General features: G+C 42.0%; 1 protein-coding gene across 8 annotated transcripts in view; it reads left to right on the forward strand.

The window, feature by feature from the left end:
* The window catches only part of arhgef28a (Rho guanine nucleotide exchange factor (GEF) 28a), an 84,035-nt gene that overhangs the window by 20,828 nt on the left and 35,284 nt on the right, over positions 1-27,923 (forward strand). For 6 of the 8 annotated variants that reach the window (XM_023823013.2, XM_023823014.2, XM_072714418.1 and 3 more), the window contains exons 5-9: positions 2,664-2,847; positions 3,653-3,842; positions 4,282-4,357; positions 7,762-7,808; positions 9,161-9,224. In XM_023823013.2, the coding sequence (XP_023678781.2) occupies positions 2,664-2,847; positions 3,653-3,842; positions 4,282-4,357; positions 7,762-7,808; positions 9,161-9,224 (561 nt within the window). Of the gene's footprint in view, positions 1-2,663; positions 2,848-3,652; positions 3,843-4,281; positions 4,358-7,761; positions 7,809-9,160; positions 9,225-16,350; positions 17,740-27,923 lie in introns of those variants that run through there. The other 2 variants (XM_023823020.2, XM_023823021.2) reach the window with 2 other exon arrangements.

A 27,923-nucleotide genomic window follows, 5' to 3' on the forward strand; every position in this document is an offset into this window, starting at 1 on the left:
GAATGTTATGAATTTCTAACATTTAAATGACGTTTTTCCATTACCAGTTTCAAATTAGCAGTGGATACTTAAAACCACCACGAGTTAAGAATCTAGAATTCATCACTTTTAATGCAGTTTGCTAAACAGCTACCTTTGCATGCCAGGTTATTCATTAACATTATACAGTTAATGACTAATTAATTTTGTTTGACACACATTTCACTGTATATTTACTGCACTGCCTAGGCATGTTTTGTACCTGTCCAAAATCATAACCATTACTAAAAGACGTTGAAATTCCGAGTATTTGCTTGAGAGCTTAGTACGTTTTGTTAATAGCTTTCACAGTTTCCAGGTTTCTTGTGTATTAGCATATCATAACAGAGGTCAAGAAAAATTAATTATCTTTCCCGTTCAGAATGATTGATTGTATTTACTCTGTACACTCTGAGTCTGGCATAAGCACGAGTACTTGTACATCTGGATATTATTTCTGTTGGAGAAATTCAAAGTAAAAACTTTCCACGTGGACGGTACTGCAGGAGGTTGGTCAGACCTTAATCACACTGACGTGGTTCCCTGTTAATATATGATGTGCTACGGTTCTTCTGTTAACACTGCTCTGTCTGGGGAATGCTTGGGTGTTTATTTTAATCCTTTATAATATTTTTAAACTATACTTTTTTCATTTAATACTGAGCTTGCTTTGTTAGTATGATGTTGGGTATTATAGGTCACAAAGAGAAAACAGATGCGGTGTATGTTAAAAAAAAAGAAAAAAGAATGAGCATCTGTACTAATAAAATGGCATTGGGACAAATCGTCTGCTCTGCGGGAAGAAGAATAGCATGAGTGTCCGAGGATCCGCGGAATGCTTTACATGGCAGCGGCTGCTTTCGGCCTTACCGCCGAGGTCGTGAATGGCCTGTACCGTGTTGTCGCATTGAATTAGCTGATGGATGCTTCATTTGCCACATTCCTCCCGGTGAAATCTGACAGTGCAACTCTGCGGGGTTGAAAGCCTCCTTTTAATGAAGCTTTCTCTAAGGACACGTATAAGGTGTTGCAATTTAATGACGCACAAAACATATATTTTAAGTATTGCTGTAGAATGATATTTTGTATAGAAAACATGAACAGTCTTGTTAAGTGAGCCTTGTGCTAATTTGCAGTCACCTGATTGGCTAAATGGGGGTTATTGGAGTTTAAGCACTTTCATTATCAGTGGAAAACAGGGGACCTAGGTGTATTATTGCAGTGGTGGGAGGGGGTTACTCTGTACTGTCTAAAGAAAGTGGCAAAAACAAGGAGAGCAAGATATAGATGACTCAGGCAATTGTTTGTGTATGTTTAGTTATCTTTTTTAGACAGGAATGGCTGGTTTTACAGCTGATGTCACTCAATGTGAGTGTCTGTGTTTTAAAAAATTATAATATTCTTTATAACAAAATTGAAAAATAAATCTTTGAATTAATGTAACGACAAAGTAAAATGGGAAATTATTTATAGAAATACTTTTAATTGCATTTGCGCATTTGCATTATCAATATACGGCATAAAGCAGAATTGTTCAGATGAGTTGCTCATTTTGGCCTTACTGAACATAAGATTTCTAAAAAATTATGTATAGATAAGGAATATGAAACACAAAATGGTAGAGTCCTGACTGTGTTATGTGGAGTCTGATATTGGTTTACTGTTCTTATTTTTCCTATATTCAGCCAAGCCTTTATTGACAAGAGGCAGAACAATATTTTGAAAGCATCCAGACCACCTCATGGTAGAGATTGGACTAAGGGAACAGTGTCATAGCTATAAAAGCAGAGTCCCTATTGGATTGGCACCATGCCTCTTGTGGGTATTTCTCCTAGCATCCCTCTAGGGGACCTTAAATGAGATGTCCAGCTGTTTGTTATGTCAGCCTGAGTCAGGGTCTTGGACTGTGGGGGGGGGCAGTGTACCCCATGACAACGTGTGGAGAACATTCCAACGCCACACATACGGAGCTAGGACAGAGACTCAAACCCCAGTTCCAGTGGTGTTCGTCAGCAGTGTTAACCACAGTGGCAAATGCCACTCACAGCGTGTTTTGATACAATTGCAACAATAGTTTTGTGAACATGTTAAGGTGGGGCATGACAGAGGAAGGATAATCCACATAGAGGCTCCGAGAAAAGGCAGAACGACAACGGAGACACTGAAAATAAGGGACCATGAGGGGTCAAAACCAAACTGATGAAACAGAAGTTAAGTCATGGAGCAACACCAGGAGCACAATACTAAAGGCAAGAAGGAGCAATACAGGAAGGCAGGAAATCTACAATACATACTAGGGGATACTAAATAAAATACTAAACAGGGAATACTACTAACAAGGAAACAGCATAGGGTAACAGCCCCACGAAACCTGGGGGCTCCCCGTAGGATGTAATGAAATGTGTTCAGTACTAAGGGGCGGCACTGTGGCTCAGAGGGTCACACTGCTGCCTTGAAATCCATTTTCCTCCTGTATCAGGCGGGATTCCTCTCACAGCCGAAAGACATGCAGTTAGGCTAATTGACACCTCTGAATTGCCCATGGTGTATGATTGTGTGTGTGCCCTGTGATGCTGCGGCCAAGTTCTCCAGTAGCAGCTGAAGCTTCCTGACCTTTAGTATATCCTCGTGTTTCTCTCTCACAGAACTGCAGCCCAGGGAGTCTCTGCTCCACATTGCGGTGCGACTGGGCCTCCCCCGCGTCTTGCAGCTCCTCCTGTGTCAGCCCGGGGGCCTGATGGCTGTGGTCTTGCCTAATGAGGAGGGGGACACTCCCCTGAAGCTGGCAGAACAGTCCGGGCAGCAGGCCCTACTGGAACTACTGACAAAGTGAGTCATTTCTCCACTGATATAGAGGGTCTTTGAAATCAGGTATGCTTTCTGAGTCAACCAGTGATGTATATATTTCTCATATAAATCCCCTGGGGGGTATAAAAATGGATTTATCAAGAAATGCAACAGTGTGTCCAGCCTCATTATAAACGTAGTAAAGCAATAACATTTAGAGTTTTAAAAAAAAGATGTATATTGGGTTATATAAGGTTTAAGACGCCAGCATTTTAAGAGCACATAGAAATCAGTAGTTGGAGCTGGTGGAATCTTTGGATTTTTGGATATTTTTGCAGAGAACAATAACTGGAAGGATGTTAGCATATTCCTTCTACTTGATTAGTCTTAATGAAGTTACATTTAGTATTGGAGAAGAATGGTCAAAATATTAGGTTAGGGAGGATTACTGTGAAATATAGTCCCTTTAAGTTATAATGGACATTACAGGTTGCATAATGGATAGCAACAGCAGAGCATGCGTTGCTTATTATATTACTGCTCCATTTGCACTAGGCTCACTAAACAGTGAAGGGTCAAAAAAAAAACTGTGACAGTATTGGGAAGTATGTGATGTCACAGCTGCAGTCTCTGCATGACGGGTAATCTTGTTTGATAAATCTGAATTATGAGAAAGCATTATTATTATTTGTTAAATGATGATAACATAAAACATGAAAATATTAAACAAAAGAACATTTTTATGTAATATTGTCCCAAGGTTGAGTCTGCAAGATTTCCAAGCATACGCGTATGACATTTCAAGATTTTTGCACGCTGATGGGTCTCTTTTCCGCTCATTTTCCAGCCCTCCAAACCCACTGACCACGCCCTTGGCCGGGATGTCGCAGATCTGGGCCGACAGCTCGCGACTGCTTCGCTTTTGCCACGAATCGGAGAGGCTGACCCTGACGGTTCAGCGGGCCTCAGACAGGAACCGGCAGGCTGGGATTCTGCTGCTGAGGAAGCGCTTGAAGGATGATCACTTCCTGAGGGAGGTGAGCCCAGGACTCGCAGTGGCAGCCATCTGAATTGCTCTGTGCCTTACTGGCAGACTGAATGCAGTTTATTCTGTAACACTGTGGTACTGTAACACTCTGGTACTGTGGTACTGTGCCACATCACAACCTTTAAAGGTACAAGGCAGGTTTTGCAGAAATATTAGAAAATATTTCCTCTTCCTGTTTTTATTAAAATGATTTTACTTTTTCTTTACTTTTTATTTTTGTCAAATGTGAAGTAATTCATAAGTGTAGAATTATTTTTTAATAACTGTATTTATGTAATGGAATCTCAAAGTGGAAATGAACAAATTTTACAGTACACTACTATCCAGTGTAGTGTACTAGTGTTTCAAATGTTTATTTACAAGTCGGAAAATCACTACGCAATCTTAAACAGTTCCTGCAAACGTTTTTTACTGTGAAACTCCCTTAGATCAAAGCACTTTCTCAAACTGGACAGCACACTGAATCTGAAGAAGATGACGGCAAAGGCATCACAAAGACTACAGGTACTTCTTATGTTTGGTTTGGGGTTTGCCATAAGCCATGTGTCAAGACTATAGTAAGGTTTAGAAGATCTGTGTTCTTGAATTTAAATAATTCATTTGGCTTTCAATGTAAAAAGGGACAGTCAATGACTGCTTATATGTGTAATGGGATTTTTATATATTTGTGACATTTCCTTTTCTTTTCATGTTTATTCTGAACAGTTTCAGACATATCCTGAAATTGTGTGTGGCTCATACAATTGCAATGAGTTGTTTGGGTTGGGGTTAGGAAATTAGCAGTTTGGCAGTTATACAGCATATGCACTCTGTCATTCTGGCTATCTTTAGCCAAGAGAATCTGCATGTGTATGTGCAGCTTAAAAAATCCCGACAGAAATCTGACAAGTATTGAAAATATCTGTCAGTGCACAAAATGAAGATTGCATATGTTTATCGAAATATTTGATATCTTCAGATGACCGTTTTTGAGGCAGAAGGCATGGGCGGTCGGAAGTGTTATTGAGTCTGAACACGATCCTGAGTTTTTCTGCTGGCAAGTGGGTGAAGAAAAAAGCAGAGTGATGGACTCATCTGAAGTAGGCGCTACACAAGCAGGACAGCAGCCCTGCACATGTTATACTGAGAAATCTGAACAGACTGATTATTTCCCTTCACTGAGAATAACCTGGCTTCTGTGAAATCTTAACGAGGTGCTAGACTTCCATGGTTTAGAAATCTTTTGCAGGGCGCCGTGTTAATCTGCCAGATCAATAGCAGTGACCTCCATGTTTAGCTAATGTTATATAATTGCTTATTTACTCCTTCAAATAAGACCATTTTGTCATGGAGCGGCATGGCGCGGGCAGGAGAAAAGGTGATGATCCAGTGGGCAGCTCCAAGACAAAAGGGGTTTATTAATGTGGCTGAACACAACGGGGAAGGCACAGAATAAAAGGACCAAGAGGGGGTTACTGAAAAAAACAAGAATTAACTAAAAGAAACCCTAAAGTAAATACACTGGGGAAACAACAAAAAAATCTGGGCGCAAACATAGCAACAAACACACAGTAACATTTACACAATGACTGACTAACAAACAGAGTGAGGGCAGGCACTGAAATACGCACAGAAAACCAGGGCAAACAGGGGACAGGTGTAGCTCATAATCAGTTAACCAATCAAGGGAGGCACAGGAACAACAAGAAACAGGTGGAAACGGTAACGCTAAATGAAGAATGCATAACAAACACCAGGGTTACAACACTGGGGGCCTGTCCTACGAAGCGGGGTTACTGGCTTATCGGGGTAACTTGTCGGATTTAAGGTAGTCTGGGCAAAACGTAAGTGAACGAATATGAAGTCCATTTAAACTGTGGTACCTTAAATCCGACAAGTTACAAAAGTAATAAACATTAGGAAACAAAAACCCAGTAAACACAGAATAACCCACAACCCGATGAGCTGTGCAGTGGCCTGGAAAACAGGGAGACACACAAGGGCTGAGGGCTACAAGTGGGAGGGGGGACAAGATGAACAGCGACACATGCTGGCCAAAAACAGGACATGCAGGACAGAGTTAGGCGGGCATTAAAGCTGACACATATATTTCAGTGAACTTTAGATACTTTGCCTGGTGCTGCCACACTGTAGCTAGCAGCTAAATGAACAGGCTGCACTGCTGCCTGTATGCGGGGCCCCATCAGCTTTTCACTAACATGTCCAGAGATAATTGTGCGTAATACTGTTTATCTGTTTATTTACTGAAAGTAAAGCTGCATATCAACATACCTCTGTTACAATTTACATTGCATTCTTTGCAGACCACAACAGCTATGTCTCACCTGATATTAAATCTGGGATTAGTTTTATGATTCGTGAATTTCACTTGAAGCTTGTTTGTAGCCATGCAGTTATCATGATGGCAAAGAACGCTGGAGGAACATACAGAATGTAAACAAGCATCATAAATTATATTGTTGCACTTACTGTAAAGTGTATTTGTGTAAAAGTAGTGTTTCCAGTGCTTGGGGACCTGCAGGCAGTCTTTTGCTCTCTAAAATGTGGACTGTCTGGCAGGGAGCTGGGACCTTCTGGGAGCCTCCCAGGACTTGGTTAGGAAACACTGGCTTGAAGTATCTGTGGTACAAAGAGATACAGATACATGTACAGTATTGTACATTCCCTTCTTTATGAAGTGAAAATGATGAATATATTTGGTTTGTTTAATTTTGTCATTGACTTTTTGCGGCTCCTTAACCCAGTCACCAACTGAATAAAGAGACCCTGCACTGTTCACAGAGATTAGGAAGAATCGTACCCCCAGCTGTGTGTGCTGGCCCATCCACTGTGGATTTAGGCCTAGAAATGGCTGCCTCGTGATAAAAGTATAATGTCATCTCTTGGTGATTTGTGGCCCAGGCTTCGGTATTTTATGTCATATGGATTAACTGAAATATCTTGGAATATCTCCCCTCAGTCAGATATTTCCTATGTCAGTTGTATTTAAATCAGTCAAATATATTTATGCCCTATTTATAAATTCCGTTGACTTTGTTGCTAAAGCGCAATATACACTTCTGGCGGTCTAACAAACAAGCAAAACTCAGTTTGCAACATGCAGTTTCCACCCCACAGTTACCCTCACACTCAATTAATTCAGATAGTGAGGGCTTCTCTATGGCTCTTGGTCAGTAACCACTAAATTTCATGAAGCCAGCCCCCCCTGTGCATGATAACAGTTTTGGCAGCACAAGGACCTCAGTGAATTGCTGTGTTTATTACATTTTATAGAAGAGACAGAAGGTCCTTTGTGAAATCTCAGCAGTGTTTCCCTAACATCTCCAGCCCAGGACCGAACGCATTCAGCCGCTCTTGGGTGGCCCAACGTGTAGTTTATCTGTAGCAGCGCCACACAGGGATGCTGTCGCTCTCTATTACGGACCCAAGTTCCTGTTGCAAGTAACCATAGTAACGTGAGGTTTGATTGCAGCCCATTAGCTGGTAGGCTGCTCCCTGCAGTAAGTCGATCCTGTGTCTTCTGTGTCTCCTGTTGTCACGTCACGTCACGTAAGAACGATGAGACAGTCCTTCAGCCTTGCTCCCTTTGGTCTGGAAGTTACTCTGCATATGTAACATAAAGGTATTTTTTTAAAAAAGATTTAGCATGTTAGCATTTGTTATCCAGGATGGAATGGGATCTGAAATCTTTACCAGAAATTGAACTGGAACCACAGTCACAGCACGTGAAATGACTGCTTATTGGCAATAGTGGATCGGTGTTTATCGCTGTTTTTATAAGTACTTTATTATTTGTACAGGTTCAATGTTCCCAGTATGAACAATGACTCATCGTTACCAGGATGATAATTGGTGGTCGTAATGCAAAATAATCACACACATGATTCATTTTCCTTCTTGTCCTGCAGATTTTGAGAAAGATTTATGCAGAGTTGATCATGCGCTGGAAGATAATGTGAGTATGACTCGCTGTACCTACAAGGAAAAAAACAGCGTCCAACACCATGTTCATATGTATATTCTGTTAGTTTCTTAATCATTAAGTAGTGAACTTAATTAGGGGAAGAGTTGAACAATGGCTCAGATGATTAAATGTAAACTCTCCTAATGGGAAAATGTTGGCAGTAATTACGGGTGTAGAATTTTCCATACGCAGGCAGCAAAGCTGAGGAAACAGCTTTATTCCTCAGGGCGAAATTGGAGGCAGGCTTGCAAAGCTGAGGGAAGGCTAGGGTGCTTTAACATATAGAGTGTTTGACAGAACTTTCAAGGCATGAAAAAAATAATCCTTTCACAGGTTATCAATCAGTTCTGGGTTTATGCGCCTCTGTACTGGGGAGCTGTTTAAATAAGGCCGTGGATGTAAGGCTGATTGTTCGTTCATCCAAGTCTGACACCAGTCTTTGTCTACAAATATCTGTACAGCATTTGCTTTTCTCAGTACTTTTTCAGTGTCACTTGACAATGAAAACAGGTGCTTGCTTGGTACACGTTAAACAGTTATCCTTAAGCCCGTAGTAGTGCTTAGTATGAAGGAGACTTTCTGTAGTTGTAAATTCAGTTCCATTCAGTTAAATTAAGTTTTATTTGTATAGCACATTTTCACCACATTACATTGTTTCAAAGCGCTATACTGTACATTATCCCCGCCCATAGCCCCCCAGTGAGTAAACCAGGGGCAGCAGTGGGAAGGAAAAACTCCCTAGAAGGAAGAAACCTTGGGAGGAGCCAGACTCAGCAGGGGAGCCCGTCCTCCTGGGACCGGCAGAGGAAGGCAAATGAACAAATGGCAAACTCCTAATTATACAGTCCAAATTTTAAGAGTGGAGCGTAGATGCTGAGGGCAACCAGGTGGTGCTGCTCCCGAGGGCAGCGTGACCGGTGCTTTGGCAGCAGGGCTGTCATTTTCTTTAGCAGAGGAGGTCAGAAAACAGTTGGGGTTTGTATTTAATCTGCAAATGCCTGATAAGAGGCAACGCTATATACAATCTATTGTCATGAATCATATTGTTACATTGCGGCATATTATTTTATATTGTGCATAAAACGCATCGATTGTGGTGCGTGTTAGGGAGCCGCGCGGTCGTCATGACGGCTAAGTGGTGCCTGTGTTTTCCAGCTTCCGCTCTGCCTGAGAGGTGTGCAGAAGGCAGGGGGTCTTGCTAATGGACCACCGGATCAGCCCTGCTTCACACCTCCCTCGATTATTGGCGTACAGGCAGCTATTTCTGTGTTCCTTGCCCCCCCCCCCCAAGCCCTGAGGTACCTTGCTGTGAATCGGCCTCATGTTCCTCTCTCCTTACTCAGGTCTTTGAGGAACAGCTTGTGCTCTCCTTGGACGAGGAGGAGGAACCAGCTGCAGCCTGTGCCGGTAAGATATATTTTTTATGAGAACTGATTTTGATATTGAGAAATGCGTTAGCTTTTGCACAATAAAATGGTACATTGGCAACACACAGTATGCTCATTCAGGTTTACTTTTAGTCTTCAGTATTTTTGTCCAAAATGTAATATTGGCTCACATCAATCAGATATGCTTGTTACTCTGCTGGCAGGTGGCATTAAAGTGTAAATTCATTTTTGTGTGCAGTATTCGCCAAAGGAGCCACCACGATAAATCTCAGAATAACAGTTTCACCTGCTCTTAATGAAATTTCTGTGATATGAAGGCAGTTTCAAGGGTGGGAGAGATCCCTCTGGGGCATCTTATTATGACCATATGTGCTTCTCGAAATTTGCCGGTATCTCAGCAGAGGACAGACGGTTAAAACTGTGCAGAGCCTTAATCTCTCAAAAGCGTGCAAGAAGCATGTCTAATGTGGGAACTATGAGATTCCTCTGAAATAAATTAATTTATGTTGAATAAGTTGATTTTCATATAGCAGTCATTTTCTGCTTGATGTTGGCATGAAAGTTCTCATTTTTAGAGATATAACACATTTTCCTTTTGAAAAGTGTTAATAGCCTTGCTCTGCTTTCATTGGTTTTGCATATTAGTATCACATTGTATGGAAGTTAACTTCTGTTCTTGGTTTGAGTTTACGATAGACTCGTCAATAATCTGCTGGATAAATTTTAATGAAAACGTATAAAAAGCAACTTATTTTCAAGAGATGTTGAGTACATCTTCCTACAGATTGTGGGAGTAGGGTGATTAGGTGTCTGTGTATAACCGTGTGATAATGACTGTGTGACCTGTGGTTCAATACGGTAACAGGAGGGTTTGGAACACAAAGCTTAAGATTAGTCAGAGCGTCAGTTATTATCATCATCTGTCCTTGCAGTGGAACGGCGGAGATCTTGAAGAAACAGTTGTACTGTTTGTTTGTTACGTATTATCTTGAGAAAAGCGTGAGTAATTCTAAGGTAATATCAGTAAATCTAGGACAGTTATGCCATGCATTTGCTGTAATTAGGGTACTATAGGTGTCAGACAGTAAATCACGGGATAAGCACAAGTCTGCAGGTACCACGGCAGGCGTTTGTCTTCGCCATGAAAGCCTGCCGAGGCGGTGGGACTCCTGCCAGACAGCCCCCGAGCGCAGGGCGGGTCCTGCCACCGCCTTCCTGTCCTGCCGCCAGAACGCCAGCGGAGCCCAAGGCTTTTGTTCCCCGGGGGCCACTTTCTGTTTGTGAGGAGCGTTTGCCCGGGACCTGCTCATCCCGCAGGGTCACGGCGCCCTCCGCTGCCACCGCGGCACGGAGACGTCCCAGGCACTCCGCAGCGGGGGGGTCCTTACTCAGCCGCAGTGCCCTGAGAGGGGGCCGTATGCACATGTGTGCAGTGTCCCGCCCTGGCCATGCTGCACCCGCCTTGATGTTTTTGATGACGACGCTCTGTAGCTACATATGTGGTGAATGACTAGCTGTTTCCTGGAATATATTGAACATTTTTGCCAACAACAGAATTCCTTGTAATCCTATGAAGTGCATAGCACTCAGTATTTAAGAATACGCAAAAAACATTAAGGAAATACAAAACACAAAGGAATCAGAAAAAAATCCAAAAATGCAAAACATTGAGTATACACAAAAAATTGAGTTGTATTTTTGCTTTTTCTCAATGTTTTGATCTTCAGGCTTACCACAGAAATCCTTTAAAAGGCCAAAATGCTAATGTAATCCAAACTGAAAAATGTTTTTGGGGAGGAGAAAAATCACACAAATATGGTTCTCCCGTATGCATTAACCTTTGTCAATGATCTTGCACAATTGACAACTAAATAGAGTCACTAATAACACTTCAGTGTAAGCAGAAAAGCTTACAGAATAAGACTACCAGTAAGCAGGAATCTAAGAATCCAAGAATAAACCAGTACCCTACCATATGCCCTATGGTACTTAGTAGGGATGCTCCTTTTAACCGTTTAACCGTTAACCGAAATAATTAATTTTGACCGAATATTACTATCAGTTAAACGGTTTAAAATGTTTTTATATATATTTTAATTATTAGTAGTAGTATGAAGTTTTGTGGCATCTCAGCTGAAGATCGCTTTTCACGTTCTAAATACACTGGGTTTGAATCGGCGACTGTGATTACAGGCACACAGGCTTAGCCCACTGAGCCATGAACACAGGTACGAGCTTTGCTGCTGAAAATGGAAACATTGGCGCAAAGCTTCAGCGGCAGAGACGTATCCGTGTGCTATATTGTAGCCGATCGGTGTAAACACTACCCAGACATGTGCTCTTGTTTTATTTCGGTTACAATGGGCGTATTCACATATTTCTTTATCCAATACTAACTGTCGGATTATCATGTTGTTATCATGCGAATAGCGCAATTTGCAAGTGGGAAGGCGATCAGAGCTGCTTCGAGACGCAGACGCTTAAGTCAGTCACTCTTGTTCTTTCTATTCGTATCACGAAGCTATAAAAATATATTTAGTTTCTACCTATATATATATTTGAAAAGTAGACCGTCCAAGGTTTCTGAGGGTGTTTTTTAAATGTGTATATGATAAAACCTCGCAGAGTTATTTAAATGGTTTGGCGAAATTTCTGTCAGATCCCGCCGGCGGGACTGCCGACCCCAGAGGAATTTAATATTCTAATCTAATCAGTTAACGGTTAATGTTCGGTTAACAAACGCCGGTTGTCGGTTGGGAAAATTAATCGAAATGAGCATCCCTAGTACTTAGCATAAACTCCAGATCCTGTCACAATCCTGACAAGATAAGCAGGTGATGGATGGATCAATGCATAATTTTATTTTTATTTTCGGTGCCTGTTTGATAAGTGGTGGGAAGATGGATGGATATAATGTAACCAGCCACAAAGCTGTGGTACCGAACATGCAAGGTTGAGATCTCTATGGCTTCTGTTCTTCACCTGGGAGTTTAGAATGTGCAAGGTGTCCTTGGTGAAGCCACTCTGTCACACATCCTCTCCGTGTGGATTATAGTGAATTCAGAGGAATCGGATATCTGAAGCAAAAAACAGTCCTCTGGTTAATCATTCGACTGTAGTGGTTGACCAGGACTCATTGCCTTTTAGGTGGAATGCTGCGGCTCCAAGATCGGTCTTATGGTTGGCAAACGCAACCTGCAATTTGAATATCTTGAGGTTTTGGTCCGTCTGCCTTGGTCAGTCCGTCTGTTTTAGTCATTCTTCCAACTGACTGCTTTTCCAGCTCAGTCTTTTTATCTCGCGCTTGTTACCTCCTCGCAAACCGCGGTACTGACAGTGGCATCATGGCGAGCCGTCAAGCCGCGTCGTTGCGCCTTTGCTTTCGCGGCGGTGCTGACGGAGTACGATGGCGCGAAACATGGAGCTGTTTGTTGTCCGCTGTTGTGTGAGGAAAGAGGCTGCCCTTTTCTCAACAACTGAGAGAAAATGAAAGTCAGTGTGAAAAATTTGGGACTTGCTACTTATGGTGACATTTTTTATCGTAAAATTAGGTTATGGCGCAACCTGAGCTGTTTAAAATCCTGACCCCCATCTGTCCAGTCAGCTCAGTATAAAATGATTCCTCATGTGAATCAGATATCTCTGAATCTCTTTTTCTGAACTGAAGTTTTAGAGAATTGTTTAGAGGGGAAATATATCTTATAGAGTTGAAAAATGAGGTCTAGTATTTCTCCAGCAAAAGAGGAAGTAGAGCTTGGAGCAGTATGTATTATGTGGTGCTGAGTTGTCTTATCCAACTGTAGTCTTTCAAACGTTGATTTTGCTCTAATTTTTAATTTTGCACATGAAAAAGTAGGTTTGATCTCAGGACTGTTTTTATTCAGTGCTGCACTTATACTTTTATGTGAATTATTTTAAGTTGTTCGGAAAGATTTTTGAAGTTATTACATTGCTTTATAGCACATTTTTAAATGTTCTATTATCAATAATGCTAATTCAAGAAGCATGTGTGTTCTGATATTTTGAATGCTTATTTTTGGATATTAATGTGTGTTAAGAACTGAATACTCTCAAGCACAAGGTTATTCTGGTGCTAGTCAAAGATAATCTTCAACTGCAGTTGTTGTTATGCAGAATGCTAAAAATAGCCGCACCAAGCAACATTCTAGTGAAGTCCAACACACCCACTGACCAGAAATAACAGGAACACCTAGAAAGTGCTTCCGTTTCGCTTTTAGAATGTTGGTTTTAGGCTTTCACTAACAGTCTGTCTGTAAGCCTCTGAAGGCCTTTGATGTTCAATTTGTGAGCAAAGATAAGTCAATGAGGGCTGGCATGGCAGGGTGGGGCAGGTCAGCCCCTGTGCTTCACAGCGCCAGGGTTGCTGGTTCGAGTCTTGCCTTTGTGCAGCGTTTGGGTGTGACCCCCACAGGTTTCCACCAGGTACTCTGCTTTCCTCTTACCTGTCTGTAAGTTGCACAAAGAGCGTGATGGACTGGCGCCCCCAACACACACACACACACACAAACACACACCCTCTCCTGGTCAGGTAACTCTGTACTGTGTAAGTGTTTGGTAATGGTCAAATAAATTGCCGTAATGTTTTATTGGTCTTTTTGGGTGAAAGAATCCTCTCACTACTACAGTTATTAATGGAGTGTCCAGTTCATTCATGTTCCTTGGTTGAATAATTAAATAGAAATGTGAGTCATTGACTCAGCTGTATGCTCTGAAAGTTACTGTGGCTTGAGGTGAGAGCCCTGCTCCGTCCGTTACACGGGTGAGACATTCTTCACAGTGCCTGTCACTTTCCTGCCCTCTGGGGGGTGTTAGCCAGATGGGAAAGTCCTAGGTGTGGACAATCTGGAAAGGCAATTAGGTCTTAAATAAAACAAGCCTTTTTGTGGGAGATTAAGAATGTGTTTGTCAGGTCATAGTTGTATAGATGTTTGTTGAAATATTTATTTACTACTAGTGTGCAGCATAATGCATATTTGTGCAGAAGATATATGTCAATTTTAAGTAACATTATGGGATATGAAGACATTTGGAAACTATATCACGTTTTTTCTGGTAATTACAAGACAATGCATTTTTTTGGAAGTATTATATCTACAGCTAATCAGTGTCTAGCAAAGTGCATTGCTAAACGTGCAAGACGGCAAAATAAGGGTGGTGATTGAGTTTGGTTGTGAGAATTATGCGTCCATAGGCCTCTGAAATAATTTAATAGTGTTTTTTCTTCATTAATATGAATGTAAGACATACTGGAGCCTCGCAAAGGCACACGGGTGCATAGCGCTGATCTGTAGAGTCTCTTTGGTTCATGATCTGTCACATTGGCCTTGACTGCCAAGGAGACTTGGGGAATGCAGAGCTGGGGGGGCAGGTGGGCAGGGTGGGGCAGGGTGGGCGGGGCCAGCTGATCTACCTTCACCTAGCCCTGCAGCGATGCCTGCTGTTGGCTGGGCGTGTGCAAGCAGAAGCTGGGGCCAGCAGAGACACCCAGTAAAGCTCGAAGCACATTCAGAGGCGAGCAAAGGAGTAGGTGGTTAAGCGTGTGCAGGAGGTGTGCCCTGTTTATCACGTGTGACAGGCTGCTGGGAGTGTCGGCCATCAAGGAGACATGAGAAAAGGGCTAAATACGTATAGTGCAGTCAACCATACAGCATTGTTTTCACAAAACGTTTACCTACTGAGCATTAAACATGGAAATATTATATTTGTGTGCTATTTTGACTGAAGTAAGTAAATACAGCACCATTATATTTTACGCAAATAATGTTGCTAAAACCTACATGATTTGTTTATACTTCGATATTTATGGTGTAGCAATAGGAGCATTATGTCCCAGATTCTCATTCCGAAACCTTTAGGCTGTTTGTGTTTGCGTGTGCGTGTGTGTGTTTCCTGGTCCCCATAAGGGAAAATTAAATTTAATAAAAATCTGTAACTGCAATGAAAAAACTAAAAATGCAAAAACTCTTGTATTTTGCTTGGTTACGGATGGGCAGGGGTTAAGGTTGTCATAGTTAGCGTTAGTATTTTCCCCATAGAAATGAATGAGCGGTCCCCATAAAGATATGTTTACCCTTGTATGTGTGTGTGTTTTTGTGTGTGTGTGAGTGTATGCGTTCGTGTGTTTGTGTGTGTGGTTTTCAGCTGAATGGTAACGATGAGCCGATACTTACTTAGGGTATATGCGTCAGACATCGAGAGTCTTGGCTTTGTCTGTTTTCTGCCTCAAGTGTAGTTAATATCAACATATCATCACCAGGACAACAATTCTGTCTATTTGTTTTAGCTGTACAGAGTTAAGGCAATGCTGGCTACTGCTGTAATTCAAGGTACCGAGCTTCTTGTTAAGGTTATATGGGGGAGGTGTTAATTTTCACAGTTTTAAAGGCTTGTTTTGAACAACATCTAACATCAGTGCACAAACTGGATTAAGTCGTGTATTTACAGATTTATTGCTTTTGCAGGTTACACTCTGATGTGCAGGTTATGGGTCTGTTTGTAATGTTTTACTTCCAAACATTATTTATTTTATCAATGCTTCATGGGAGTTTGCGTTCAGGGTTAGAATATCAAAACTTTCTATTAATAGCTTGCATATCATGTTGCAGAGGAGTACCAATGTTTTAGCATAACAACATTATAGTAAAAATAGTAAAAATGTTAACTGTGTATAACATTACTACTGGCTAGTGAGAAAATAGTCAGTTATTATTAGTATAATATTGCTGTTTTTTTTAAGGACTAAGTTACATGAGATGTGTGTGGGATTAAATTTATATGCCTTCACACAAGGAAGATTATGTAAAGATTAAAAATGAGTCATATCAGTGTGATGATTACGGGGAGCCGTCTGATATCCTGTTGCTGACTCTGGACTTTTACGGTCGTCCTTAGCTGCTGGACGTGTAATCAAAGTGAAACGGGGAATGTTTACGAGCTCAAATGTCATCGCTGTACAAAAGCTGACATTTAAGATGATCCACACAGCACCCCGCTCCTGCCACTGTTTGGCCTGCACCCCCCCCCCCTCTCCCCTCCCTCCCTCCCTCCCTCCCCCCCCTCAGCCTCTCCACATGTTTTTGTTTTTTGTTTTTTTGTTTTTCACCTCAAGTCCAACAAGGACACATTCGGATTTTAAGGGGAAACCAGTAGAAAGCTAACTGTGAGTTTAGTGAGGGAGACGGAAAAACAGGTTTTTCATTTATTTCTTGATTCCGTTGGCGGGGGGGGGGGGGTTCACTCGTACGGGTGTGCACTGAAAGGGGTTTTGTGCTGTGGAGACGATGCTCGGGGGGAGGGGGTGCCGGGCTGCAGTGAATGCTAATTACCAGCGGGTTGTTGGGGGAGACCCTATAAGAATGGAGGACTTGTTGTGAAGCGGCTCCGTCGTTGCTGAGAGCAGAGGCTGTAAAACTGCCAGACCTCCACGGCTGCTAAAATTAGAGGGACCTGCCGGTCCCCCGCCGGCTGCCTTTGACGACCTAATGAGCAATGGAAACAATCAAAACTTATTTAGCCGCGCAGACTCCTGAGAGGACAGCCCCCCGCTGAAAGGATGTGCTGGCCCTGTCCTCCTCTCCTCGCCTCTGTGAGCGTGAGGTTTGCTCACAGCCGCGCGGGTTCAGCCGCTGTGGGCTGCGGCGCTTGTCAGGGGGGTGATCTCGCTCTCTCAGCTGCCAGAGACCGCGTGGCCGATGGCGCGGCGGCGGTGGTGGCGGGGGGGTGCCGTATGACCACGGAATGAAAGGAAAGTCAATGGAAAGAAACCTTTGGATCCCCCTTCTGGACCCCCAGGACTCTCCAGTCAGTGTTTGTTCGGAAAACTCTGCTGCGGCAGCTTGATGGGACGGACACCGATGAAAACTGGCCTCGCTCAGAAGCCGTGTCCTGCACCGCGAGCTTCAGCGTGCACAGGACAGCGGAGCTGACTCCGACCTGTGTCCCTCTCTTGCTGTTTTTCTTGGGGAGGGGAGGGCGGGGGGTAGGGTCTCCTTCCCAACGTGCCCTAAAAGCCACTGGACTGCTGTAGCTCACCCTCGCACTGGAGATTAAAAAGGTGAGTTAATGATTCATCGGCCTTGGCTGACCTCTCAAATTCTTCCGGACACCTCTTTGCAGCCAGCGTTTACATCCTGGGAGGATTTCGGGACTGTCATCGGACGCCGTGCCCCCCCCCTTACTCCCCATGTTCCTCTGAATTTCAAGCCTCCCACACAAACACCCCCCCCCCCCCTCCGCAGCACCGCAGTCCCACCTCGCGTTTGGGTCCAGGTTTCACCGCAGCCAGCCCCAGAGCTGCAGACGGATGGTTTCGCTTTGAGCTCAGACTTGGGACACTGCTGAGGACAACAACCAGCTGTCCGGGGGAAGAGTACAGAAACCAGCATGTCTCCTTTCTGAAGCGCTCCTCCGAAACGCTCAGCGGCCAGAGATGGATTCAGACTCTGATTCGCCTTTCAATTACTCCTGGCCGTCTTTCCCCAAGATGAGGATCCGACGGAGCACCTCAAGACAAGGTACAAGTAGTGCAGCAAAGGAAATCTATTGCATGAGCTGCGTTGTTTAATGCGGGAGGCAAAGACATTCAGATATTTAAATGACAACAGCAGTAACCTGAATAAAAGTTCTAGTAGCTGTTTTCTATATAATAGAAATGCTAATTTCTATGAAGTCTTACACAGCAGAAAAATATTTGAAGTGTTTTATTTTCCGTATTTTCCTTTGTTTTGAGTTATTTTGTCATGTTTGAGTTATTTTGTGCATGAGTACTCTTGCATTCCGTACTGCCAGTTAGCATTTTGTCATTTGGTCAAGGTGACCAAAACCTTGTCATGTGCACATTTTGGGTCGCCAGAAGCAATGCTAGTTTTGAGAAATATATGTTTTTTTTTTTCCTTCACATGTTCTGTGCAATGAAATGCAAAAATGCAATTTCACGTCGATCTGCTTCCTTGAACTACCCATAAACTGTCACTGTCAACATGGACAGCAAAAATATTTCTCATGCCTGGTGTTTTGTTAGTTTTATTTTGTTAAATTTGCAAGGGCTTTTGCGTTGAGCAGTTACAGGGTCTGAGAGCATGACACTCATCAGGTTACAGCCAAGTCTGTGAGGCCGGCTGAGTGAATCTGATTGTTGTGGGCAATGGGGGCTGCTAAGCTAAGTTGTGTCAAATACCTCATTTATGTGACATCTGCAAAAAGTTTTCATTGGGGTACAATTGCATAAAGAAAATGGAAAAGCTGGAAACCATTTAAATGCACGATTGTTGTTGATGTTGTTGTTTTGCGTGATTAACATGTCATGGGTGGGCAGCCTGTTGACCTTGGAGCCCCAGAAATACCCCCCAGTTGTACAAACCTAAGGCTGTGTGTTCCTCTCCTCACACAGTGTACTCTGAAGCTCTCTGGGGTAGCTATACTGGGAAGGGTACCGTGTAAAATAAATTTAATGGAGCTGAAAAAAAAGCCGTGGGTAATTTCTGCTGCTGTCTGGAAAAGCACAGTTACTAAATGTCTGAGCTTAAATTTGAAGATGTGCATGTTAAGCAATTGCCTTGACAGTATTAGTGTGGCTTTTTTTTAGTCTTTAGGCTGTTAGCCACACAGAGTTGCCTCATGGACAGTGTACGTTAGATATGTTATGTAGAGGGTGGCGTGGTGGCTCAGATATGTGTGTGTGTGTGTGTGTGTGTGTGTGTGTTTGCATGTTCTCCCCATTTTGCTCAGGTTTCCTCCTGCTACTCCAGTTTCACAATACACTGGGACAGGTTTTTGAAATCGTGGTATTAGCACACTAAACATGACAGCCAGTGTCAATGTCTGAGTGAAATCATGAAGATCATTAAAGTCAGTTATGCATTCATTGTTTTATTATTGGGCAGTTTACTGAGGTTCCTCCTCAGAGTATCTAATACATACTTGTTTCTGAGTCAGAGGGATCCCGTCCCAGTGCTGGGGCTGCTTGTGTTTTTATTAAGGCAGTTTTTATCGAGTGGGGAGAATGATCGTCTGCCCTGCCCTCCTTTGGTGGTGACTGTTCTGTTAAAAATTAATTTTCACAGACAGGCTCCATCACTTGTGTTCAGTGTCAAGCTGCTGATGTAAACTGGTAGTCTGGAGGTGAACTGATTGTGACCTAGGACACAGTTTAAAAAAAAAAAAACAACTTAATTCTGCTGTATTATTTACGGCAGCTGTACCGGAAGTAGGAAGTCATTTACTAGCGATAAGCTAGGTTTTAATTCGTTTTCCTCTGTAAATTCAGAACTATTGTATAATATTGGCATTTCATTGCCTAAAAGAAATGAATATTCAGCATTTAAAAAATCCAAGAATTCCTCTGTCTAGAAGCTGTCTTATGTGTTCTGAAGGTATAATATTCACTATTTTGCCATTTTTTTCCACAACATGCATATCAGATAGCTAATGTGGTGGGTTACATGGCTGTTTACCTTCTTTGAAAACACAATGCAATGATCTGTCATCCAAGACCCCAGACAGCCGCAGAGTTAAAAAGCAGCTAGACTGGGTTTTAAGGCGGAGTGTAGGTTCATGGGGTCAGCAGTGGTGTAATATAATAGGTAATGTTTTCAGGCCTGCCAACAAAAGGGAGACACCTTAAAAAAAAGCTGAATAGGTGAACCGCAGTCATATGTGTTCGCTGCTTCATACTGCAGTGGCTGGTAGGCAGGTGGCCTTCACAGCAAGGGTCCTAAATGATGATTTAATGTAATTCCAGGGAGACACAAGCTGCATTTCTAGCCAAATACCACTTTGCAGCCGTGAAAAGGAATAACAGAGAGCCACTATGCTAGTTAGCGTTTTTAATCTAGTGATTGTAGTGTTATTTTCACTCTGTATGGCTGTTTTCTGAAACTGATATAAAAAGAGGTTTGCTGTTATTTTTCTAGAAAGAATTCAGACATTGCATTCCTAAATAACCACGGGCATTTCTCAGAAACAGCTGCCGAAGAACCGTTTGTTGTGCTTTTGTTTTTAATGTAGACCCCGATTCAGTTTCAGAGAGCAAGTCAGATGTTGTGTTTAGCAAATTCAGTCACGCGTATATGCGGGCTATGACCCCGGAGGCAGCCGGAGACAGGACTCTCAGAGACATACCTAATTCTGTTTGAGTAAGTTTGTGTTATGAAACACCGCACAGTCATTTGCTTCCTATTCTGATAAGAACAGGCTTTGTGTTGCTCTGATAGGGATGCTTCATTATGGCAAAAATCATAATCAGGATTGTTTTGTTCAGTATCACGATCATTATTATTTAACACGATTGCTCATTGGCTTCGGACATGTCATGCATTTATTGAACTTTTTAAAAACTTGTCTTTTTAACAGTAAATTTCCTTGAAGTCTAAATATAATTCAACTGAGAAACAAATAAAAGGGGCTAAAAAGGGGTGCTGGATTTACAATACAAAAGACAGAACGGGAGCATCACTGAGAAATGAAATGCTCTCGATTTATTTTGTTTTGATAATCATTGGAAGCCAAAATCGTAACTGAAATTAAAATTCATGAATTGCTCAGCCCTACACAGTGGCTAACATAGGGACATGTTGCTTGTTGAGTCTTCAAAAATCCAGTTAGTCTGAAATGAAGATGCTATTATCAGTATAGCACCACAGTTCTGTAATGCTAATCACGTTTAATCCGCCGTTGCCCAATTGTCAGGTTTTTTTAGAGGCTGAGTGAGCAGTGCTGAGTTCAGGGCTGGTGGATTGTGCTCCTCTTTCTGTCAACATGCTGTGATTTTCTTGATGGACAGTAGTGGTTTGCAGCAATGGCCCGTACAACCTAATGGCAACTATGTTGGTCTTGGCTTTGGAGAAGCACAATTCTAACGTATTCAGGGTTCCCCATTATGAGAAATCATTCTGGAAAAAAAAGACACTGTTCTGATTCTCTCTCTATTTTGTGGTCAAGCTTTTGTGAGGAACAACAAGATCTTGGCAGTGGTTCCCATTTGAGGGGTGATGCACTCCTGGGCTCTAAGCTGATTTTAGAACTTGTTTCATTTTAAACGCCCTTCTTCCGTGTCCCTGGCCGTGAGTGGACCCTTTGTGCAGCTTTGTAAAACCAGGCTTTCAAGTGGTGCTGGAGACCATAGATTGGCTTCCACTTACCGGGACATTGCTAAATACAGATTGCTCTCTGCTTGGGTTCTCAAAACACTCGAGAGCCAAGCGGTTTTCGCAGCTGTCCGTGGCCGGCCGGCGGCACGGAGGGGCACAGCAGTCCGTCTGGCTAAAAGCCCCTTGGCACTGTTGTTACAGTCGCGGTGTGGATTTTTCCGGGAGATGTTTGTAGTGGGACACCCTGTGAAGGCTGTGGGTCTTTCACAGTCTCGGAAGGAAACTAAGGGGGGGCCGTTCCTGTGCCTTTTTACAGTGATGTGATACATGCTGGACTGACTGTGAGACTTATGATCCATTCAAGCACAGAAAACAGTCGCAGACAGTGTATGATTTTCAAATACATACATACACACACACACACACAGACAAAATTTGTCGGTACCCTTCCACAAAAACAAAAAAGCACAACTTTCTCTTTAATAGCTTGAAACTGACAGAAGTTTAATGGCATCCCTTATTGTTTATTCCATATTTAACACAAATGAGACTTTGCTTTTGATTACTGATTCAGTTGAATACTTTATATAGCTAAACAAAGGAAAATGGCATGGACAAAAATATGGTACCCTTAAATTTATATTTTGTGGACCACCTTTTGCAGGAATCACTACCAACAAGCGATCTCTGTACAATGTCTGCATTTGCCAGCAGGTAGTTTGGCCCACTCTTCCTGAGCAAACTGCTCAAGCTGTCTCAGGTTTGAAGGGTGGCGTCTCCACACTGCAATTTTCAGATCTTTCCATAGATGTTCAATAGCATTAAGATCTGGGCTCATGGAGGGCCATTTAAGAATAGTCCAATGTTTTTTTTGGGTTTTTTTTCTCAGCCATTCTTGAGTGCCTTTAGCTGTACATTTTGGGTCATTATCCTGTTGGACCCATGACCTGTGACTGAGGCTGAGCTTTCTGACACTGGGCAGTATGTTTCACTCCAGGATGCCTTGGTAGTCTTGAGACTTCATTGTGCCCTGCATAGGTTCAAGGTTTCCAGTGCCGGATGCAGCAAAACAGCCCCAAATCAAAACCGAGCCTCTCCATGTTTCTCAGTAGGTATGATGTTCTTTTCTTTTAAAGCTTCATTTTTCCTTCTGTAAACATAGAGCTGATGTGACTGGCCAAAAAGCTTCAGTTCTGTCTCATCAGTCCAAAGAACATTCTCACAGAAACTCTGGGACACTTGTGATACTAATTAAGGTTAAACAGTTAGTTTGAAACATGACTATAATGCAAGGATAAATATTTTCTTTAGGGGTACCAACAAATTTGTCCATACTATTTTAGCATATCCTTGTGAAATAAACAACAAATCATTTTGTTTTCTCACAATTTTATTGGTTTACTCAATCACATACTAAAGACTATTGCTTGTAATTGAATCACTTTTCAGGAGAAATGAAGCATTGATTCAATGAGCTGTAAGGGTGTTTTGTACACACACACACACACACACACACACACAGAGTGATTTCACTGTTGGGCCCTGAACACAGCCTTTAACCTCCAGCTTCTCCAGGGACTGTCTGACGTTTTCTGCTTTCTTTAAAAGCATCTGCTAAATACATCACATGTGAAAATGTAAATATCTGACACAGTGCATTAAATAGAATTAATGCATCATTTTACATCAAATAATCATATTTATGAAATGATTTCCCAGCTGGGTACCTGTTTGCCTATTTAAAAAAATATATTCTTGAGTTAGCATACTGGTTACCATGACTTAAGTGAGTGTACTTGGTACCATGACTTGAATAAGCGTACTGGTTACCATGACTTAAGTGAGTGTACTTGGTGCCATGACTTGAATAAGCGTACTGGTTACCATGACTTAAGTGAGTGTACTTGGTGCCATGACTTGAATAAGCGTACTGGTTACCATGACTTAAGTGAGTGTACTTGGTGCCATGACTTGAATAAGCGTACTGGTTACCATGACTTAAGTGAGTGTACTTGGTGCTATGACTTGAATAAGCGTACTGGTTACCATGACTTAAGTGAGTGTACTTGGTGCTATGACTTGAATAAGCGTACTGGTTACCATGACTTAAGTGAGTGTACTTGGTGCCATGACTTGAATAAGCGTACTGGTTACCATGACTTAAGTGAGTGTACTTGGTGCCATGACTTGAATAAGCGTACTGGTTACCATGACTTAAGTGAGTGTACTTGGTGCCATGACTTGAATAAGCGTACTGGTTACCATGACTTAAGTGAGTGTACTTGGTGCTATGACTTGAATAAGCGTACTGGTTACCATGACTTAAGTGAGTGTACTTGGTGCCATGACTTGAATAAGCGTACTGGTTACCATGACTTAAGTGAGTGTACTTGGTGCCATGACTTGAATAAGCGTACTGGTTACCATGACTTAAGTGAGTGTACTTGGTGCCATGACTTGAATAAGCGTACTGGTTACCATGACTTAAGTGAGTGTACTTGGTGCCATGACTTGAATAAGCGTACTGGTTACCATGATTTAAGTGAGTGTACTTGGTACCATGACTTGAATAAGCGTACTGGTTACCATGACTTAAGTGAGTGTACTTGGTGCCATGACTTGAATAAGCGTACTGGTTACCATGACTTAAGTGAGTGTACTTGGTGCCATGACTTGAATAAGCGTACTGGTTACCATGACTTAAGTAAGTGTACTTGGTGCCATTACTTGAATAAGCGTACTGGTTACCATGACTTAAGTGAGTGTACTTGTTACTAGGGGTGGGCGATATGACCTAAAATTATCATGGTAATTCATTTTTTGTATGGTGACGGTATTATATTACGGTATTACTTTTTTCAGGTCTTGTCTTTATGTAGCAAATTTTTCAAAATATATTTTATAAGTAGACTTTAATTACTATTACAGTTGGTTATGGGTGGTCTTTAAAAAAAAAAGTGTCATAGGTGATGTTTTCTCAAATTCATTTCGTAATTGTTGGAGTAACTACGCACAGTGAATGATAAGCCGTTTCAGTCGAAAACAGTGCATTTTACTTTTCATTACAAATACAACTTACTGTTGCTAACTAGAGTGAGATTTTTAATTCGAGACAAGTCTGCACGCACATGCACACTCATTTACATAAATGTAAGAGTTTCATTACCTTGTAAGTAGTCTGATTACTTTCTCCTTCTGATGTCCTGAAGTGTGGGCTTCATGACTGCCATGTATTGGCTGTAGACCCCGCTGACAGGCAACAGTATCGCTAGACAGCTTATCTGCTTTGTTCTGCCTTCATCTGTGTTGCCTGCATAGTTATTACCTTAATTTCGTGCAGTTATACTCTGGTTCACTTTGTAGAATGATTTGCCTTGTCAACAGTGACGGTGCAGAGTATGTAGAACAAATTAACTTATGGAGATGTGCTTAGTGATGAGTCATTAACTGGTGTTAGAAACCTCACTGCCATTATAAAACCCCAGGAATTTATTCAAATGTTGTTTTGTTTGAATGTACCAGGCACAGACTTAATATTTAAACAATTTCAGAAACTGGTTTCAAGCTTTTATCTAAATGGATTAACTTTATCCTGGACAATTTCGTCATTTTTTTAAGGCCCGTAACACAAAGTTTGCATTTTTGTGGCGGCCTATGTAACTCATTCTGGCCAAATGGCTGTTTAATTGCACTTCACTGGCAGACCTGTAATTCTTTGTGCTTCACAACAACTTGTTCTTTAGTGTGATGGATGGGATTTTTTTTTTTTCTTCTAATACCGCTGACAGACCCATAGTGACAAGGTCTGCATTTTGATATTTCAGCTCATTCTCAACCTCATCCAAATTGCATCTTACTTTGTGTATATACAGCATGCGTCGATACATACACGCCACTGTTCAAAACGTGGTTGTTCCTTCAGAGAGCAGAACCCCCTTTCTCTGGGTATCTAATCAATCCAGAAGCATTCTTGTCACCAGGGAGACTCCAAATCTGTGAAATTCATTAGGAATGGCCTTCCTGTGTCTGTCTACCGTCTCTGCATTTAACATTTTCATCTGAAGCATGTGTGATAAATGTCTGGAGCAAAAGCAAAAGAATAAAATAAAATAAAAGAAGGCTAAAGGTTAAAGGTTCTGGAGGTATATATTTGTGGATATAATCTGGCTTTATGAATGGAGACAGGGAGGTATTTTCCAGGCAGACACAGAGCTATTTGTATATGGCAAGCAAAATAACTTCCTTTTAGTAGATGTGCCAGTACAGTGGCTGCCCAGGTACAAGTATTTATTTTCTGCATGAATATGGAGTCTGGATGGCAATGTAGTGCAGTGGATTCGGCTGACGTGAAGCAACTTATTGCCGCTGGTAATGTTCCCCTTGAAGTAAATTGAAGTAAGTTGCATGGAGCTGTTGATCTTGCTTGAGCCTGCCATATGTGTACAGGCTACGAAGATAAATGTAAATGCTTTCCAGTATCCTTGTATGTCCCTCCTGTGCTTAGTGGGAAATGCTGTCCTCGGAGGGACACATCTGCAGCGGGCTGTTTGAGCAGACCGGGCAGTTACTCTCGAACGCTTGTGCAGTGACATAATGCTTCTCTGGACTGGTTGAATGTAGCCAGAGATTCCTGGTACAGCATCGTTCTCTCAGCCTCACGGTCACAATAATAAACACTATCCACTGCTGAAAATTCTTCCTCTTATTTCATAAGAACTGCGTTTGATGTAATATTATCTCCACTGTTTTTAAAGTTTTGCTAAAGTTGTAATGTTTTATATTATTACGCCTCACAGACTAGTATTAGGCAATGCCTGTCAAATAGGATCTACCTCTTTTTTTTGGAGGAATCTGAAAAAACACTTTTATTAAAAACACAAGTTGTCACACCTTCCCCCACAGTTTAAAATCACTTTTAACTTTGCATATATAAAATGTGTTATTGTACACAATGACAGATTATTGTGAATTGGAACCTGTTATTACTATTTAGTGTCAGTGGTGTTATTTCATTTCTAATATGTCGCAACTAATACTCACGCTTATATTATCAAAGCTTTTAACCTTGGATTTTCCCCCCACATCAAAGAGTGAGCAGTTGCACTAATTCCCCTGATCAGATGACGCCAGTGCGTGTTCATAAATATTAAATTATAAAGCTAGCCTTCTGTATTCATGGTGCTTTGCTGCTAGGAATTAGAACACCTGTTTCTTTCAAGTATCAAGCAGCACTGCCTGAAAATATGCCTCTCTGGGTCTGGATGTTTTTGCGAGCGCAGTACATGAAGGAAATTAAACAGTAAAAGTCAAACAAAGCCATGACGTTCAAAATTACATTATTGCATTTGGAACATTTATGCAAGTGGAGATAGCACAGCTGTGGGCCGCCTGGGAAGTCGGAGCCTGGGCATGTGTACTGGGGATGAGAAAGGAGGACGGGGGAGAGATGGGGGACCCCAGGTTACAAACCAGCTCCATTTCCTAAGTCAGTCATTAAGTCGAATTTCAAGGTAAGTTGGACCGATAATGATACAGTACATAATAATGATAATAATTGTACAGTAATAATAAAAGTAGCTGCATACAGTACTGTACTGTACCTCGAGCCAATGAACCACTGAGTTTGTAAGTACTGTACAAGTCATTAATGAATGACTTTATGAATGGCAGTCTTAATGAGCGGCTGCGTGACGTCTCCTCACAATGATGAAGGACACTCTCTCACATCTCAGGACACTCTCGCTGTCAGTCAGGTAGTTGATGATCTCCTTTGGTTGGCTTTTGCTCAGTAGCACAGCCTCTTGAGGCAGAAGCCTTTAAGTCCATGGCTTTGCTCCTATGGCTCCATCGTCCTACCAATCCGTGCTGCTTCTGGCACTGCACGCAAATGACTGACGCGGCCAGTGGAACTGAGGAGCTGGATCCCGAACAATTTCCTTCTGTCACGCATGCCAGCATAACTGACCTTGTCATGCTTATTGAGGACAATGAAGGAAACAGTGTAGCTGATCTGCATTTAGCCGCAGAATGTGGTGGCTGGGAGTGGCAGGGGTGCAAATACTGAAGCAGCCTCAGCACCACTACTAATCCTCCATTTTTACTCTGTGGAAAGAATTAATATAAAGTCTGTGAATATGTATGGTGGAGAGAAGGTGTAACACTCGACTTTTTCTCTACTTTCAGCTTTAAAAGATAAAGGTCAGCTAAACTCACATGTTGTTCATGCTGTAGTGTAATGATTGTAGACATTGTCTTCCAGCTTTTTTTCCAGGAATTACACATAAGTAACACTGAAAAGTCCTGCTCTGTCTCACTCTGTCATGTACTATGTTCTGTATTCTGTTCGTTGTATAATATTTTGCACACTGCTGTGATCCCTATAATGTAATGACTAATTAGTTCCATAGATGTATAAAGAGGCTTCCTGTTACTACAATAACATCCAGGCATGTTTGGAGCAAAGCCTATTGGCTGGCGTACTTCAGAAAGCTGCCATGTAGAAGGTGGTCACACTGCATAGTGCCTGAACGGCGTGGTAAACAGGAAATCTGAGGTATTGCCAAACACAATGCCTAGCTCACATATGCATTTTTCTTCACCTTAAATGATGA

The sequence above is a fragment of the Paramormyrops kingsleyae genome, chromosome 7 (genome assembly GCF_048594095.1).
Source record: "Paramormyrops kingsleyae isolate MSU_618 chromosome 7, PKINGS_0.4, whole genome shotgun sequence".
Classification (NCBI taxonomy): Eukaryota; Metazoa; Chordata; class Actinopteri; order Osteoglossiformes; family Mormyridae; genus Paramormyrops; species Paramormyrops kingsleyae.